This window comes from Stigmatopora argus, chromosome 4 (genome assembly GCF_051989625.1).
Source record: "Stigmatopora argus isolate UIUO_Sarg chromosome 4, RoL_Sarg_1.0, whole genome shotgun sequence".
In the NCBI taxonomy this organism is placed as follows: Eukaryota; Metazoa; Chordata; class Actinopteri; order Syngnathiformes; family Syngnathidae; genus Stigmatopora; species Stigmatopora argus.
This window is the reverse complement of record NC_135390.1, coordinates 22,210,009-22,228,536: the sequence shown is the minus strand read 5'-3', so window position 1 is coordinate 22,228,536 and position 18,528 is coordinate 22,210,009. Positions and strand designations below refer to the sequence as shown.

The following is an 18,528-nucleotide window of genomic DNA, read 5'->3' as shown; positions in this document are numbered from 1 at the left end:
TACATTGTTATGTCGCCGCTCTTTTGGTCGCGGTCCGAGCGACCAAAAGACCGGCGACCAATCGACCGAACACAGACGAAAAGCAGCATTTTTCCTTTAGCTTTGCGTTCACGCCGCTTTCCGGGGGCGCCGTTACATCGATTTAGTTTTTGGAACCCTTCGCGTGACGAAAGGAAAATAACCCGTCTCTAAGGCTTCCTCCATTTTGTCTCGACAGGTAACTCGCAATGCTGTGGACCGTCCTTATCTTCGTCGTGGTCTTCCACGGAGGGCAGTCTTCGCCAACCCAGACTCCGCCTCCGCTTCCGGCCTCGCCTCGGCCCACCTCGGGGGTCCCGTGTGTCTTCTCCGACGGCGAACGGGTGGCGAACTGCTTGGGCGGGCAGTTGGAAAGAATCCCGTGGAGCTTTTTTCCGTCCACGCTGGAGTCCATCGACCTGTCGTACAACAAACTCCGAGAGATCGGCGCTCAAGACTTTGCGCGACTCCCCCGCCTGCGCGAGCTCAAGCTTTCGTATAACAACATCTCGCACATCCACGCCGACGCCTTCAGGAACAACGTGGTGCTGGAGCATCTGAACATCTTCAACAACTCCCTGGAGGAGATCCCCGCCTCGGTACTAACCTCTCTGCTGAACCTGAAGTACCTGTCTATGTCTAACAACCTTTACAAAAGCGCTAGGCTAAGCCCAGGGTTCTCCAAGCTCTCCAAGCTCCAGGTACTGTCCATGGGAAGCCCACTGGTGGAAGGTCTAAAGGTGGGCGACTTTCATGCCCTCAAGGACATCAAGTTACAGGCTTTCGCTATCAAGTGCTCCTCCAATTTAAGTTTCTACGAACCCGGAAGTCTACGGGTCGTCCAGACGTACCAGATGGGCTTCGACATGGCCGTGGACCAGCGGCCCGAGGCTCTCCTTTCCATGCTGCGAGATCTGGCCAACAAGACCTTCGGCGCCATCCAGTTTCGCAACCTCTTTGAGTTCACGTACTACATGGGGGATAGAGACATTTTCCAGGGCTTAGAAGCTATCAAGGCCAACCAACTAGTCTTCCACAGAGGCAAGTTCAACGAGAACCTGCTGAGGATGGCCCTGACCAACCTGCAGGTGGCCCCCATCAAGAAGGTCCGATTCCAGTATATCGACTTTGCGCGCTCTCCGACCTTCACCGACAAGGGTGCCGAGTCTAGCATCACAAACCTCAAACTGGAAAACCTGGATCTCTGGTAAGTCCAAGTGTGGTCACGACACTGGTACGAATTTTTGGAAAGTATATATAATGTTTACTTTTTTTTAAAATTATTATTTATAATATTAATATTTTAATATTAATTTATTACTTTTTAAAATGTATTATTTATAATATTAATACTTTAATATTAATGTATTACTTTTTAAAAATGTATTATTTATAATATTATTTATACATTTAAATAATATTATAAATAATAAATTTTAAAAAGTAATAAATTAAATGTACTTCCCCCCCAAAAAATATAAATATTTATGTATTTATAATATTATTATGTATTATATATTTTTTATCTTTTTTATTTACTACTATTATAACTATTATAAATTAACCGCACATTTAGCATTCACAATATACCTAAGGTAAGTAATACATGAATTGTATCTGCTAGCATAGCAATTAGCCACTCGCGACGAGCGCTAGTCTGGTGCTAATCGCTAATTAGCATGATATTTACACAAGGACAATAGAATAACTCCTACAATATTCAATACTTTAGAACTCCAATTGGTTTCTTTTTAAATGAATTTTAGCAAAATATGTAGCATCGCAAACCACAGTTTCTTTACATTAACATAAACGCACAATCTCCGTGTCCGGCAATAATGCTGAACACGTGAAAACAAAGACAACAAAACCCCGGACACGGCAACGGTTGCAAAAAACTGCTACACGTACAAACGTGCCAACGCTTAACGCTAACAACGTGTGGATCCAAAACCAAGAAATTTCCCGAATATGGGACAAAATAAAGTTCTAACCTGACCTAAAAATGCCTTTCAGGTACATCAGCAATCCCGACATACTCCGTTTCGACTGGCGCTTCACCTGGTTGAACAAGATCAATCAGCTGTCTATCCGTTACGTCTACTTCAACGCGGTCCCCTGCGACGCCTGGGTGGAGATGGCCGGCGTGGAGACCCTGGACGTGGCCAACAACCGCCTCCAGGACGAGTTCGTCTTCAACCGGGTCTGCGACTACCGGAGCTCCATGCCCAGCCTTCGGACCTTTAACTTGAGCGTCAACGAGCTGGAGAGCTTGCGAGACGTATCGGCGCTGACCAGGCAGTTCCTCCGGTTGGAGGTGCTGGACATCAGCCACAACAACCTGGGATCCGCCGAAACTAGCCGAGGCTGCGTCTGGAGCCGAAACATCACCAGGGTGGTCGCTCACCACAATCAGTTCAGCGCCGAATCCCTGGCCTGCCTGCCCACCAGCGTGCAATTCCTGGACCTGTCCTCGTGCAACCTGGACCAGCTCAGACTGGAATACTTTGAGGCGGCCGTCGACCTGAGGGAGCTTCTGCTGAGCGACAACAAGATCAAGTTCATCCCGCCCAAGTGGGAAAGCTCGTCCCTGGTCAGGCTCTCTTTGGACGGCAATTCCTTCGGTCTGATCAGTAAAGAGTCCTTCCAGCTCATGCCAAAACTGTCTCACCTGAGAGCCGGAAACAACCCCTACCACTGTACCTGCGAACTGCACGCCTTCATCGAGGACACCAAGACCAAAAAGTGGCTGAACCTGACGGATTGGCCCGAGAACTACAAGTGCTACCACCCGCAAGCCTTCCTCAACACCGTCATCTCCAAGTACTTCCCCAGCAAGGTGGCCTGCGACGTCAGACTGGTGATCCTGATCAGCGTGGCCACCACCACGGTGGTCCTCCTCATCCTGATGTTCATCTGCTACATTTTCGACCTCCCGTGGTACACCAAGGCCACCTATCAGATCATCAGGGCCAAATACAGAGCGCACAAGGAACGGGCCGCCGGGGAGGCGGAGACCTTCGCCTATCACGCCTTCATTTCCTATAGTCACTGGGACGCCGACTGGGTGAGGGATCAGCTGCTGCCGTGTCTGGAGAACAACCGGAACCCTTACCGACTGTGCATACACGAGAGGGATTTCATGCCGGGCCGCTGGATCATCGACAACATCATCGAGAACATCGAGAACAGTCGCAAGGTACCATCTAACACCTGAGACGGCAAAATTATATTTTGCCACAATGATCATATCACACATAAACAACACTAAAACCAATTGAAACCATTTATAAGCAAGCTTTAAAAGTATTGGACAGAAAAGCAAAAACGCATCACCACTGTCAAATATTAAAAAAAAACACAAACACCTGAACTGGAACAATACTGTTAAATATGCAGATAGGTTACAAAATCTTCCAACATAAAACTCCTCCCACACTGCAAGATTTTATACAAAAAAAATCCTACGCAACAACAAGGGCTGGCTCTAGAGGTGACTGTGTAGTTCCCTTAAAATTAAAAAAGTGCTCAATTAGCCAAAGCTCTCTTCATACCTGGAACTCGATACCAAGTATCATACAGTAATCCCTCGAATATCGTGGGTTTTTTTCTGGGGGATTTTTTTTTCGTTGATTGCATTTGTTTTTTTGTACGTTTTTAAAAATGTGAAAATCCACACTGAAATTTGCAAGCGGAAGCAACTTCCCTGTCCTCCACTAGGACTGAAGTAAAATAAAATAATAATTATTATTTTATTTATTTTATTTCTTTAAAAAAATGTATATTATTATTTCATTTATTAGAAATAATAATAATTATTATTATATTTATAAAAAATAATTATTATTATTATTATTTTATTTATTAAAAATAATAATGATTACTTTATTTTATTTATTTAAAAAATATTATTTGATTTATTTAAAAACATATTTTTATTTTTATTTATTTTTTAAATAGGGGTGACCCTACTTCGGGTTTTTTTGTTTATCACGCCCATGTCTGGTCTTCATTCGCCGCGATAATCGAGGGATTACTGTACATGAACTCCCGTCTCTGAACCTCTTGGCCAATCATTTAAAGCCTGGCTGTTAAACCAACAAAATTCCGATCACAACGCTGTCTAAAACTATGCTTTGTGTTTGTGTGTGTGTGTGCGCGTGCATGTGTGTATAGTATGAGTCATCATTTATCCTCAAACTACAAAAAGGGACTAAAGATGGAAATTAGCCCTCGGCTACAATCTTGCATATTTACATATATATGTTCATTAACATGAATATAAATATGTTCATTAATATGTGCTGTCCCTGATTAGATAAATATAACTCAAATATGTTAAGATTGTAGCTCAAGGCTAATTTCCATCTTTAGTACTTTGTGCTGATTGAAGGTAAACAACAACACATTAACACACACACACAAGTATCACAGTTTTAGATTAGATTTTAAGACTGATGCATTCAAGGTTGTGTACATAAAGACATTCTATCTGTTTACATTTAAAGTGTTCCCTAACATAAAACACCCCTATCTACAATCCAGGCATCGGTGAATTTACATTTATTAAGCCAGGTCTCGGATAAGCATAAAAAAGCAAGGTTTGAGTTACTTAATAGATGACGAATTTGGTCTGGGCACTGGGATAAACACATAAGGTGTAAAATGCAGGAGTTCCAGTTTTGTTGTCAAGTCTTGAGATAATTGAAAGGTGAAAAGGTCCATTTTATTATGGCCGTTGCTGGTTTGAATACGCCTTAAATTTCACTTCTTGTGGTGTGAGGCAAGAGCCAAGAATGAAAGAAGTTTTTGTTATATTGAGACAGGGTGACCATTTTATGCCGTCAAAGCAGTTTTGGCTGGATGTTTTGAGATGTTGAAAGACATGCTGCACTAAAAATACAAATGTGCTTGGAAATATTTCGTAATCCACTTAGCTCAGGGGGTGAATTAGGTTCTTCTACAATGGAGAGTTTAACAAAGGCCTTAAAAAATGTGGATCAAATTAACTGTAATTTGGCATGTTTTCAATGAGCATGACTAGGTAAAAATATAGTACAATAAGGCCTTGAGATTTATTTTCTGTGTTGAGATTGAATAGGGCAAAGGGGCGCTCACACTTTATTTGCTCCAAAATCTACTTTCCACCATCTTTTTTTTTTAAATTTCGCTGACAAAGCTCAGAAATTATTTATGTTGATATACATAAGATTACACTATCAACATGTATGTTATTGTCGTGCCATGTACCAATAGTGGCCATCTACGTAAAGGGCAACATGATTGCCCTCTGGTGGACAGTCTTGTTACTTCCCCTCTCTTTACTGCGTGCCCTTTCAGGCACTAATTGCAATTTTGCTTATTTTAAAAAATGGAATAAACATTAACGCCTATAGGGAATACATTTAACTCATTGGCTGCCGCAGACTTCCAATTGATTTTGCCGTATTCTTTTAATAAAATGAGCTCACAGATAGTATGGCATGGATGCGTGAACAAAATAATCTTGAGGTATAATGCAAAAAATACACAGATGTTCATATTTACAACTGGGAAATAAGCTTTGTAGAACAGTAACAGCATAAAAGTCAAGAAAATCATAGTCAAGAAAGCTCAGTTCATCCCGTCGCATCATTTCTCATAAAAAATAAAAATAATCCTGAAGCATATTGCAAAAATACCTATACAGTACATTTTATATATATTTATAATTACACTAGTGAAGCAAACAATCAAGAATCAAAATTATCCAACCAATAGAGCTCAATTTATCACATTTTTATATGAATTTATTGATGAGAACCCAAATTTTTAAAACGTAATTTGCTTGCGACTTCATTTTGTACTGCAGATTGGCAAAAAAAAAAAAATCGATAATAAACATTTTGTATGGCTTCGCTGTTGGATAGTTTTGTTCAAAATCGAGGAAAAAAAAGACTTTTGGATTTGGTATTTTTGACATTAACCGATAGATGGCGAATTGGTATTGGCGGATCTACAAAAAAATTTTTTTGTTCAATTACTTTTTTTTGCTTGTCTCCCATTTTAGGTGATATTTGTGCTATCGCGCAATTTCGTCAACAGCGATTGGTGCAACTACGAGTTGTACTTTGCTCAGCAGCGAGCCATGGGCAAGACGTTCGGCGACGTCATCCTGGTGGTCAAGGAACCCATCGACCCGGACTCCCTGCCCAGCAAGTACTGCAAACTGAAGAAGATGCTGAGCACCAAAACCTACCTGGAGTGGCCCCAGCAGGCCAGCCAGCAAGCCTTCTTCTGGGCCCAGTTGAGGAGCGTCCTGGGGAAACCGGCCAGGACCAGCGTCCGACCCAGGAACTCGTCGACGGGGGGCCGATCGCTGACGGACGACGGCGTCCCGGAAGCGCCCTTTCCTAAGGGGGAGGCGGAGGAGAGCGTCAAGGACGAGGTGTTCAACAAAACGCAAATCCCGTTGGTGGCGTGAGGCTAAGCTAAAGCTAAGTGAGAGGAACTTGATTCGAGCCATTTGAACATTCTTTCGCTATCTTTGATTTCTATCTTGGCGTTCGGGTTGGACACTACGGGCAGAATTACCAACAAAGGGTGGCCAATTGGAGCATTTTGATTTCTTCATATCAGCCGGTCAGATAAAAAAAAAAGGTTGATACCGATATACGTCAAATTTTCAAATTTTGGCGCCGATAATAATCGCCGGGTGCTGTTGATTGGTCGTCGGTCTTTTGGTTGCTGTCTTTTGGTCGCTGTCTTTTGGTCGCCCCGACCGCGACAACAGGCGACCAAAAGACCGACGACCAAAAGACCGGCGACCAAAAGACCGGCGACCAAAAGACCGGCGACCAAAAGACCGGCGACCAAGACACCGGCGACAAAACAAGGTAAAACAACACGGTCTACGCATGAATAAAAGCCAACAATGGCCATGAGCAGTTTCACTGAGCCGACATGTGAGTGTAGAAGAGTTTGTATGTACATGCGTTGTCCCTTTAAGAAGCAACGTCAGTTCAGTCAGGGTCTTAACAAGTTCTCCAACAAAAAACAATAAAAGTCTGGGAAATTTGGAGCTTTTCTTTAGCCTAATAATTACTAGGGCATTAAGTATGACTAAATAGTCATTCACAGTTTTTATTTAGGGAATTTGAGCAACGATTTAAATGGTAATTATCACTTACCTTCCGGGCGCCCCAAAAGACCGGCGACCAATCGACCGTGTACCATAATCTCTAGTGCAAGTACTACAAAATTCTGGTTCAAGCACACGTGTGAGAATTTAGCATATTCGTGCATGGGAATTTACATTGGACTATTTACATAAAAAAGGGAGGAATACATTCATTCAATCATTCATCTTTTGAAACCTTTATCCTCAACGAAGTTGCGGTATGGAAATGAATGAATTCGTGAATATAATTGTTATAATTAACATGTATGTGTCCACCCCCAATGCTTTTTGATGTGTTGAACATAAACTTGGGCAGCAGGGAAATGGTTAAAATGAATATCATATCAATACATGCAGTAGTTATTGCAAAAAAATCTCAATCATTCTGATCAAAAAGCTATTTTTTTAAGTATGGTGTGCTGAATCATCAACATTCTTACATTGTTAGTCACAATGTGTGCCTCGTCTGTTTTGTTGTCATTTTTTGTCAAATGCTGGACATTTTGTCATTTTTATATTGCTGTTTTTTAATAAAATGTTTATAAGACTAAAGTGGAGTCACAAAATGACTAAGCAGATTTTCAAGCTAGTGTATAGCTTGAAAACCGACATCCATTTCACATCACCTTACAGTCTGAAACACAAGCAATTCAAGGTTTAATTAATTTATATAACTTACAAGACGTGAAAACTCCAAATGGGTTTACTTTGGGGTTGAAAACGTTTAATGTCCCGCTATCTTATGTCCAAAAGTTAGCAGCTAACGATTAACGCCATTAGCTATTAAGCTAATAATTGCCGTAGTTAGTTGCTAAGCTAACAATTCCCGCCGTTAGCTGCTGCACTAATGATTCCCGCCGCTAGCTGCAAAAACAACGATTGCCATCGTTAGCTGCTAATGATGCCCGTCGCTAGCTGCTAACGATTACCATCGCTAGCTTAGCCCCGAGGTGGGTTTACTCTGGGTTTAAATTTAAAAGTATTTCTTACTTATTTTGTGTACTTACGTTATTCTGTGCTCTCGTTGATTGGAATAACCCTAACCCACAAAACAGAAACGCTAGGTACAATTATACAGTTTTATCGCTATATTTGTACCGATAAATGATGCATTGCAGCCGGTGACGTTCCCTTTGAGCTGTGCTGGTGAGCTGTAATTTTCCACGGCGACCACAAGAGGCGCTGTGGGCACTTCGGTGATTTAAAAGGATCAGGTGAAAAGGGCTCAGTTGATGAGATGCCAAGTGAACGCGTCTTTGCTTGATTTCTGTGCGGTGATCAGGTGAGTTTGTGACTCTTTTTTAATTCAGGATCGTCCTTATTTCTGATATTTTAAAACATTTTGACAAGCGTGCTTCCGTTTTTGGGTTGGGGGAGTTTGTCTCAAAGCCATTAAATGAAGTGTATTTGTATTTCTAGGTAGTTGTTTACAAAGTTATGGGCACACAATGCCCATATTGTCCTGAAAACATGTAAATCTACCACGAATTTATGTCTCATTCACTAGCAATGGCAGTCGAATCCGTTTCAACTGGGCTGGCGTTTTAGTGATCATGTTTCACTGCCGTTAACAAACGTCTGGTTAATTGGACGTCTATCGACGTTAATGGCAGTCCATGAGTTAATATGCCGAGAAACACGAATTAGGTACATGTTCAGCTTTTCTAGCATTTTATTTTGAGTCAGCTGACCTTTTTCATGAACACATTTTCATCAGAAAACCTGCCAATTACTAGGCTAATGAATAATTTACACCCATTTTCTGCCTTTTATTATATTTGATCTTGTTGTGAGTTGTTATGCTTTTTGGGTCACATTTATCAAGCATTTGCCAACAGATGGAGGAAGTACTGCAATTTTTTTTATTGACGTGTCTATAGGTCTGACTTTCCTACCTACGGTTTTGTACAATTTAACTATGTGCAAATAATTTTCAACCCATAAATTCTTATTAGCATATTCCACTCTGTGAACCTGCAAATTGGCCAAAATTCTGCACTTCACCGCATCCAAATTGGACATTTATGCTAACAGAAACCTGCACGATAAAGATAATTTTCATCCAAAAATGTCCAAAAAAACAAGCATTGTCTTGAACTCATTTAGAGACGACGTCGACAAGGGATGTGAAAATTTCAGCTTTAACTGGCATTGTGAAAGCGTCCACCTTCATAAAATATACATTCAACTGAAAGTGGATTCAAATCTTCGGGGGGTGCCGAGGTCGCTCGGCATGGGGTCGCCTTTGCCGTTTTTTTTCCGTTCTCTTATTCTGAGGCGATACGACTCCGCGCCGTGGCCCTCCCACGTGGCGACCTCTCGGGTGTCCTTCGTTGCCAACGGACGGACGTAGCGTGTCGTGGGGAAACGAGCCGGTAGCTGTTAGCGGCGTAGCAATGAGCGTTTTTAACCGGGACGTTTCCAAGGCGGGACGAGGCTCGCGGGAAAGGGAGTAGCGGAACGTCAACGGGCCATCGGCGACTGCTCCTGACCCGTCATTGTCTGATTGCAGGATGCTGTGTTGCTGCGCTAAAGCGTGCCGTAGCGGTAATATTCCACTTCGTTGGATTCTGTGTGAAAGGTACCGACACGGAATTGGAGTGAATGGCGACCTGGCGACTTTTCGCCGTCGGTTATAGTTTCGACGGCTGCTTGTCGAGGGGAAATTTGCCCTACTTGAGTCTGGTTGTTTTAAAAATAAGCTAAATATATGTAAATTGTTGATTAAAGTTGCTTTCTGTTGCCATCAAAAGGATTTAGGAAGATTTTATTGACGCGAAATGAAATATTTCTGGTTTTCATTCTTGTTTTAGCAAAATTTAATGTTGTGAGGTCCCAAATGCTGCCATCTAGTGGTCGGAAGTGGCGTTACACTGAAAATGAATGACCGCTAGATGAAAAACGAACAAAAGCGGAGAACCGGCGGTGGAGTTTACCAGGGTGCCGCCACACCTGGGCTTTGGATGTGTAAAAGGGGGCGTGGCTTAAAAAATGTCGAGCTCTAATATAAAAATGTTGAAATATCTTTTTCTTTTCCACGCTCAGCTGGTCGTCATAAGGGTCCCGCTAGCGATGATTCACGGGGGCCCGTTGATATTCGGCGCCCCGGGCCCCGCCCACATTTGTTCCGCCCCTGGCGAGAACCGAAAAAAAAATCCTTGAAGATTTCAGTGTCTGTTTTTTTCCATTCCTGGTCTTGTTGTTTTTCACGTTTGCAGGTAGCGAGCGCGTGGACAAAATGAACCGTCGGCTAGAAAAAGCCATCGAGGGCCTGATCACGGTCTTCCACTCGTACTCGTCCAAAGAGGGCGACAAACACAAGCTGAGCAAATCCGAGCTCAAGACGCTCCTGCAGGAAGAGCTCACCGACTTCATCGCCGTAAGTGGCCGCCGTCGCCTTCTCGGGTCGGGTCGGGGAGGGGCGGAGCTTGAGCGCTTGTGCCGTCTCCAGGGATGCAGCGACGCCACGGCCGTGGACAAGATCATGACGGACCTGGACGAGAACGGAGACCAGGAGCTGGACTTTCAGGAGTTTGTGGTTCTGGTGGCGGCGCTGACTGTGGCCTGTAATGAATTCTTTGAAGGCACCTGCCAAAAATAAACTCAAAAAATGATGGGGAATCTGATTTTGTTCTGTGTTTTCCACATACTAATAAAGATGTCTTACCTGTATTGCAAGGGTGTCAGACTCGGGTTTGTTCGCGGGTTCGGATTAACGTCAACTCGGTTTCATGTGGGCCGGACCATTTTAGATATATTTAGATTTTTTTTATTATAAATGGATTAAAAGAACTGGATCAAAAGCCCTGAATATTCAGTTTTTTATAGATCTAAAACAATGTTTATTTTCGCTTTTTTAATATATTTTTAGATTTTACAAAATGATTTTTGAACTAAAAACACAGAAAACATGGATTACAAATTACAATTATTGATTTAAAAGGAGGAGGAAATATAATATACATCTATACTCTTCATTTGAATTTGATCCTAAAACAGAATGTCGGCACTCATCATTGACTTTCTTGGGCCGCACAAAATGATGCGGCGGGCCAGATTTGGCCCCCGGGCCGCCACTTTGACACCTGTGGTGTATTGGTTCTTCGTGTTCTGTGTCAAATGTGGGCCGGACCAGTTTATTTATTATTTTATTTATCTATTTATTTATCTATAAGTGGATGTGCGGCCTCCAATGCCTGAATTTGAAGTTACACATTTAAATTTGTCCTGCTATTGTATGTCCAAAAGTTAACAGCTAACGATTACCGCCGTTAGCTGCTAAGCTAATGATTGCCGCCGTTAGTTGCTAAGGATTCCCGTCGATAGCAGCTAAGGATTACCGCCATTAGCTGCTAAGCTGATGATTGACGTTGTTAGTTGCTTAGCTGACGAGCCCAGCCGTTAGCTGCTACGCTAGCAATTCCCATCGTTAGCTGCTAAGGATTCCCGTCGCTAGCAGCTAAGGATTACCGCCATTAGCTGCTAAGATGATGATTGACGTTGTTAGTTGCTTAGCTAACGATTCCAGCCGTTAGCTGCTATGCTAACGATTCCCGTCGTTAGCTGCTAAAATAACGAATCCCCTCGTTAGATGCTAACGATTCCCGTCGCTATCTGCTAACGAATATCATCGTTAGCTTAGCCCTGAGGTGGGTTTACTCTGGGTTTAAACTTAAAAGTAGTTCTTACTTATTTTGCGTATTTTGACGTTATTCTATGCTCCAAATTGTTGGGTAAACTCGGACATCCCTAATCACGACTATATTGTGTCCGCTAACTGGTCTCCGGCCGTTCGTGGTTCTCCTCGAGGGTGACGCGCTCCAGCTGCCGGCTGCGGAAACAGGAAGGTGGTCCAAGTTGGCGATAAGGAGTCAATGTTGTCTTCTATTTGGGATTAGCGCTCGCTCACGCCTCCCAAGAAAGGTTAATGGTCCACGCTCGCTATCGGCATTCCGACGCGGCGGACTTTGACGCGGCCTCACCTGTGTTTGGAGTCGACTGATTTTTTTCTTTTGGGCCGGATTTGCGTCGAGGCGGAGAGCAAACGGGACCCTCGGATAAGGAAGGCGCGGGGGTAAACATTGACCCGAACCCTATCGAGCGTTTTTACACTTTTCGCGAGCAGCGGAAAAGTGTGTAAACGGCTTTCACGCGGCGTATCGTCCGATAACGGACGCGACGAGTTTTGCACTGCGAAAACGTGTTTGATGAAATATTACGAGGAAACACAAATGGAAGATTTTTAGTGAGATTACGACAAAAACAACACGAGAAGATACGGAAAAGTGGAGTAAAAAGATTCAAATATGACTCATTTTGCACCCCAACTTTAGAAGAGTGTAAATGTTTCCAAATATAAACACCGAATTAAAATGCACGAATCCTGAATCACGAAAAAATGAAATGAAATGGTTAAAATTGTTAACATAATCTGAATTCAGTGCTTAACTGTTTTAGTGTTTTGGAGTACCGAACGCACCAATAGGGAGCGTCACGTTGCCACTGTGGCATTTATACTACTTCCAGCTCCACTTTATTCTTATTTTTTTTCATTACACTCTTCTTCATGCATACTCACATTGATCCTCATTGATTAGCAACAGTGGAACAATGTTGTCAAAAGAATTCAGAGACTTTTTGTACATTAAAAGTGGTGAAATGACTAAAAAATGCACAAATTTTCGTGTGTTTTAATTTTAAATTTTAGTATTTCTCTCAATTAATTACATTTCAAAATTTGAATTGTTTAAGGCTCTCTCTGTCATAAAGGTTCCCAAACCCCTGGGCTATACTATAATATGGCTATACTCCTAAATAATATTTCAATTGTATGCGGTTATTATTGATGATTTTTTTTAATGTGTCACAAGCTGTAGCTGCAGTAGAGGTTTTATAGCCTTAAAATAGTTTTTGCTGAAGGCGTCACTAGGAAATGCACGGACCGCCACTGCGTAGATATGAACGATAATAGTCAAGACAACTAGTAATATCATTTAAAAAACTGTTTTTTTAAAGGAAGATTCACATTCACATCCTTATGGATTGCACCCTGAGCGGTCGCATACAATGCCCATACCGAAACCGGCCCTGATTCAGATAAATAAATGAGAAGAACAGCATGAGAACTAAAATATGACAACAGTATGCGCGTAAAAACAAAAAAAATATTCCCCCCCCCAAAAAGCTTTATTTGTACAAAAACAACAACAAAATCTGAAATCTAAGAACAGCCAAATGTGATCAACATGAGAAAAAAAAGAGAAAAACAGCATGACAGCGCTAATTGAATACAGAAAAGGATTTTCATGTATTTATTATTGCGTGGAATAGATGTGAAAGATGAAATGATGGATGGCGTGCTCGATGGAGGTGGAGCAGGCTGACTTTTCTGTCATCGGCGCGACCGCCGGTTGGACGGGCCAGCGCGAGGGCAAGCTAGCCCCTCGGGCTACGCTAAGTGCGTAAAGACTGATGGCGTTGCATTAACAAGGGCATCCTAATGGATGAACTTTGACCCCCAGAAAGGGGATCCGGCCAGGGGAAGTTGAGGGAGGCTAAACGGGCGCCACATTACGCCGACTGTCAATCAAAGTCACACCCGCGGAAGACCCGCCTCACCCAGATATGCTACATCAATGCTAGCGAGCATTCAAAAATGAACTCTTGACTGCCGTGGTGGTGCTAAACATCCGATAAATTGGAAAATATACAAGTAAAAATGAAAAAATGAAATAAAAGCATGTTAAAAAGATGCATAGAATTTTATATAAATAAGATAAAAGGAGAAATCTAATACTAAAATCTTCCCATTTTAATTTTAATCCTTCCTTTGTCACTCAAAAGCACCCCATCGGAAGCCCCGCCCACCAGATTATTCTTTGCTATTATGGATTAAAAAAAAAAAAGTGGGGTTCATAATTTATCATCAACTACCTTTTAGACGTTCAATAAAAATTAGAAAATTCTAAATTAAAAAAATAATCGAAATATATACCAAAAAATGCTTTTTAGACGTTCAATAAAAATGAGAAAATTCTAAATTAAAAAAATAATCGAAATATATACCAAAAATTGCCTTTTAGACTTCAATAAAAATGAGAAAATTCTAAATAAAAAAAATAATCGAAATATATACCAAAAATTCAAATGAATTTGAAATTGAAAAATCCACAATCACTTAAATAATAATAATATATGTAATGTATTTCACAATAAATAACCAGTAAGCATTTATTAATGTTAAAAAAAACACCTTAAATGTAAATGAACTCTAACCAATACGGTAGCATTTTTTGTCATGATAATAGTAGGTGTTAAAATCTGTCGTTGCCATTGACAACGACAGACGTCCAATTCATTTTGACTGGGAGGGGAAAAGGAAAAAAATGTACATTAGCGAACGTCAATAGCAGTCCAAAATATTTGTAAATATGCTGTGTGTGCGGGTTAGCTGCGGGTCATCGTACACATTTATTGGGACGGGAGGAAGTCGTTAAGGCCCGGGCGACGACCCAGCCGTGACCCTGCCGTGACCCTGCCGTGGCGTTGTGACAAATCCCTGACAGGTCAGCGATAAACAGGGCGTGGCTTCTCACCGGCTTTGGCCAATCACGGGTGACCTCCGTGCACACGGTTGACAAAATGTGGAATTTCAACGCCATTTTCTTGTGTTGAAAATATAGATTTTTTTTATTTCTTGACTATGAGAGACGTTATAATTGCTTTTGGATGATTCCAAATCTAAAATCAAAAACATTTTGTCTTATCTTTTATGATCTGAAAATAAAAATGATCCAAATGGATGATTTTCCCAAAACATGGTATTTGAGTGAAAATGAAAAATTCCCTAATATTTTGTCTAAAAAGGTTTTCCCCTATTTTGACAATAAATCATAAAAAATGAAATAAAAATATCTATACCCATACAGTTATTTTTTTATGAATACCACGATACAACGCTAGAAAGAGTTCTAACCAAAATGAATTGCTTGTAAAAAAAAAAAAAAAAAAATACTAATCAAATAGTGCAGTAACAATCCTGACCACTAGATGACGACATACTCTGCAAATCCAATGTTTCATGAGCGTCACTTAACTTAACACCAGTCAAATCTGGGCACTTGATTAGGAACAGCCAAAGGTCAAAATATATATTTTTAAAATATATAAAGCGTGAAAGAGGAAAAAAGAGAAAAAAAGGAGGAAGTGGAGAGAATGAAAAAGGAGCGGAATGGAAGAAAGATGCTGTGAGCATCTGTTTCCCGTCTGTTTGGCAGCTGCGCATGGAACAAACAACAAAAGAAGAAGAAGACGACACAGAAGAAGAAGAAGATGAAGAAGAAGAAGAAAGGAGGAGGAAGTCCTGAAAACCTGCTCACACACACAAGAAGCGCAAGTTAAATTTGTTTATTTTTCCTTTTCCGTGCGCTTTGGATGCAAAGATAGCCGTCCAATCCATTTTGATTGGGAGGAGCCAATGAACCTTCATTCTTAAAATTGATAGTCATAGAAAAAGCGGGTGCAAAAGTAGTTCTAAACAGGTATTTTAAAAATACAAACCGACTATTTGGATATCTATTTTTCATACCGACCTTACGTCGCCAAAGGTCAAAGTTAACGCAACCCAAAAAACTTCTGGTTCATGATGTGTATTTAAAAAAGCAACTTTCATCTACTAACATTATGACTTAGAGTTTGTCATATTTCATTTTAATCTCGGAATATTACCATATCTGACTTCTTGGCAGGTCATTTTCATTCCGTGGTGCAAAAATATGAATATTGTGGCCTACGAGAAGCCAAATCTGTGTTTTTATAACAAATCACTTTCCCGATTCAGGATTCACCTGGATGCCAAAGGGGCGGGGCCAGCGCCAGCCAGGTTTGCGGACGTCAACAGGAAATCCGCACAATGAACTGGAGTGGCCGCTTGGACGGCGAGGCGAGGGACAGAAAAAAACGGACTTTAACGTGGCCGTGTTTGTGTGTCGGCGAGCCCGGAATAACTCTGCAACAGGAAGTCTAAATTCAGCCCAGCGCAGGAAGAAAAGTGTGTGAGCGGAACAAACAAATCAGGAAATCCTGCATCCACACACACACACACACACACAAACACACACACGGAATTGCAGATTGGGGGTGTCGGCTTATTTCCGCACACTTTTACTCAGTCAACATTGAAACTTTGTCTTATAGTTACACTTTTTAGTTATATATACTTTCATTCATTCCTTTTCTGAATCGCTATATCCGTATTGGGGTCGCGAGAGGTGACGGAGTCTATCCTAGCTGACTGATTGTTGGCCACGCTCACACTCATAGCTCGGGTCCATTTAGACCAAGGGTGTCAGACTCGGGTTGGTTGGCGGGCCGCTTTAACGTCAACTTGATATCACGTGGGCCGGACCATTTTAGATATAATATTTAAAAAATTTTAATGAATGGATTAAAAGAACTGGATTAAAAGCCCTGAATATTCAGTTTATTATATATCTAAAACAATGTTTATTTGACCTTTTTTTGTATATTTTTAGATTTTACAAAATGATAGAACACGTGTTCTAGTTGAATGGTACGTTACGATTGGCCGTCCTTGTCTGAAAATGTCTTGTAGCAAAGAAGGCCGACGGATCCTGCCGTCCGGCCGTCAATCTCGTCATCGGGCGCCAGCTGATGTTTTCAGGCCTCGGGCTGCTTTGAGCGGCACGTCACCTAATTGCCGCCGCCGCCGCCGACGCCGTCGGTCTGTTTTCTTTCCTGCAAAGCCAGCGCCGAGAAAGCCCGTCCGTCATTGGTTCGGACCGTAAACTGTATTTAAAGTCTCCTCCGGCCCCTTGGCGGGCTTTGATGATGGCGTGGGCGTCTGCGTCGGGAGACGGCGGGGGCCATTTGACCCGCCAGGTGTGTCGCCGACTTCGGGACGGGACGGGACGGGACGGGCGCCAACATCAAACGTCCGGCGACAGACGTGAGGTCATAAGCCAGTCTCCATCTTACAACTCTGAGGCGTGCTGTTGCTATTTGATAAACAGAAATAATATCACACATTCTTGTGGTTGGAGGAGATCCCAGGTGGGTCCTCACTGTGTGGAGTTTGCATCTTCTCCTCGGGCTTGTGTGGGTTTTCTTCGGATACTCCAGTTTCCTTCCATATCCGAAAAACATGCATGCTAGGCTAGCTGGTTAAACACTCTAAAGTTGCCATTAGCTATGCTAAAATTCATGCTAAAAAGAATTAGCACGTCCGCTTCACAGTTCTGAGATCGAGGTTCCAGTTTGGAGTTTGTGTGTGTTCTCTCTGGGCTTGCGTGGGTTTTCTCCGGGTACTCAGGCTTCCTTCTACATCCCAAAAACATGCATAATAGGCTAATTGTTACGCTAAATTGTCCGCTAGCTCTTCGTGATTGGTTGTTTGTCTGTCTCCTTGTCATCTGCAATTGGCTGGCCACCCGTCCTCGTCCCTATAGTTGGCTTGGATAGGCTCCAGCACCCCCTGCGAACCTGGTGAGGACACCAAAGTGACAACATTAAAAAGATAGAACGTTATTTCACTAGAAAACAGATATCATAGCAAAATATGTTGTTTTTTGTCAGTGAGTATTTCCTGCGTGTTTGTCTATTTGTGCGGCGGCGGCACAGGTGCTGCATTCATTGATGAAAAAAGAAAAGGGAAGAAAAGGAAAGAAAAAAAAAACCGAGGAAGGATGTGGCACTCACGCGCCAGAGAATGGACGCATTGTGTTGTGTGGCGTCTCGCATGTGTCACGACGTTCTCACACTCTGCACGTGAAAGTCCTTCGCGCACAATGTTGGGAAATGATTGGTCGCCTCATTTCCACGCCGCCTGCCACGGCTTGTGTTTTCTCGCGTGATACACCTGTGACCAAAAACCATGACGTAACCCCACGCGGGTTGCGAAGAAAACAATAGATCACGGGTGTCAAAGTGGAGGCCCGTGGGGCAGTTTTGGCCCCCAAAATCCAACCGATTTATTCATTCGTTTTCTTAACTGTTTATCCTCACAAGGGTGGTGCGGGGTGCTTAATCCTAATTCAAGATAACAACGGGAACAAGGGAGGGGACATCCTGAATGGGTGGACAACCAATCACAGCTAGGGCAAGGCGATTTAGAGTCTTCAATTAGCCTAGCATGTATCTTTTGGGGATGTGGGAGGAAACCGGGGTACCCGGAGAAAACCCACGCAATCCCGGGGAGAACATGTAAACTCCACGCAATGAGGACCCACCGGGGATTGAACCCTCGACACCGCAACAGTGAGGCCCGACACGCTAACCATATATTGGATATATATAATGGCGCCTCGGTGTATGAGTGGTTAGCGCGTCGGCCT

The 18,528-nt window shown here is 42.4% G+C and overlaps 1 protein-coding gene across 1 annotated transcript; it reads left to right on the top strand.

Moving 5' to 3' along the window:
* Positions 1–48: 48 nt before the first annotated feature.
* Positions 49–10,778, top strand: tlr18 (toll-like receptor 18). The gene is made up of 6 exons (XM_077598884.1): positions 49–1,225; positions 2,035–3,217; positions 6,068–6,477; positions 9,604–9,758; positions 10,396–10,556; positions 10,629–10,778. Exons 1-6 carry the CDS (start codon positions 228–230, stop codon positions 10,776–10,778), a joined length of 3,057 nt encoding a protein of 1,018 aa, XP_077455010.1. The 5' UTR covers positions 49–227.
* The last annotated feature ends 7,750 nt before the right edge of the window (positions 10,779–18,528 follow it).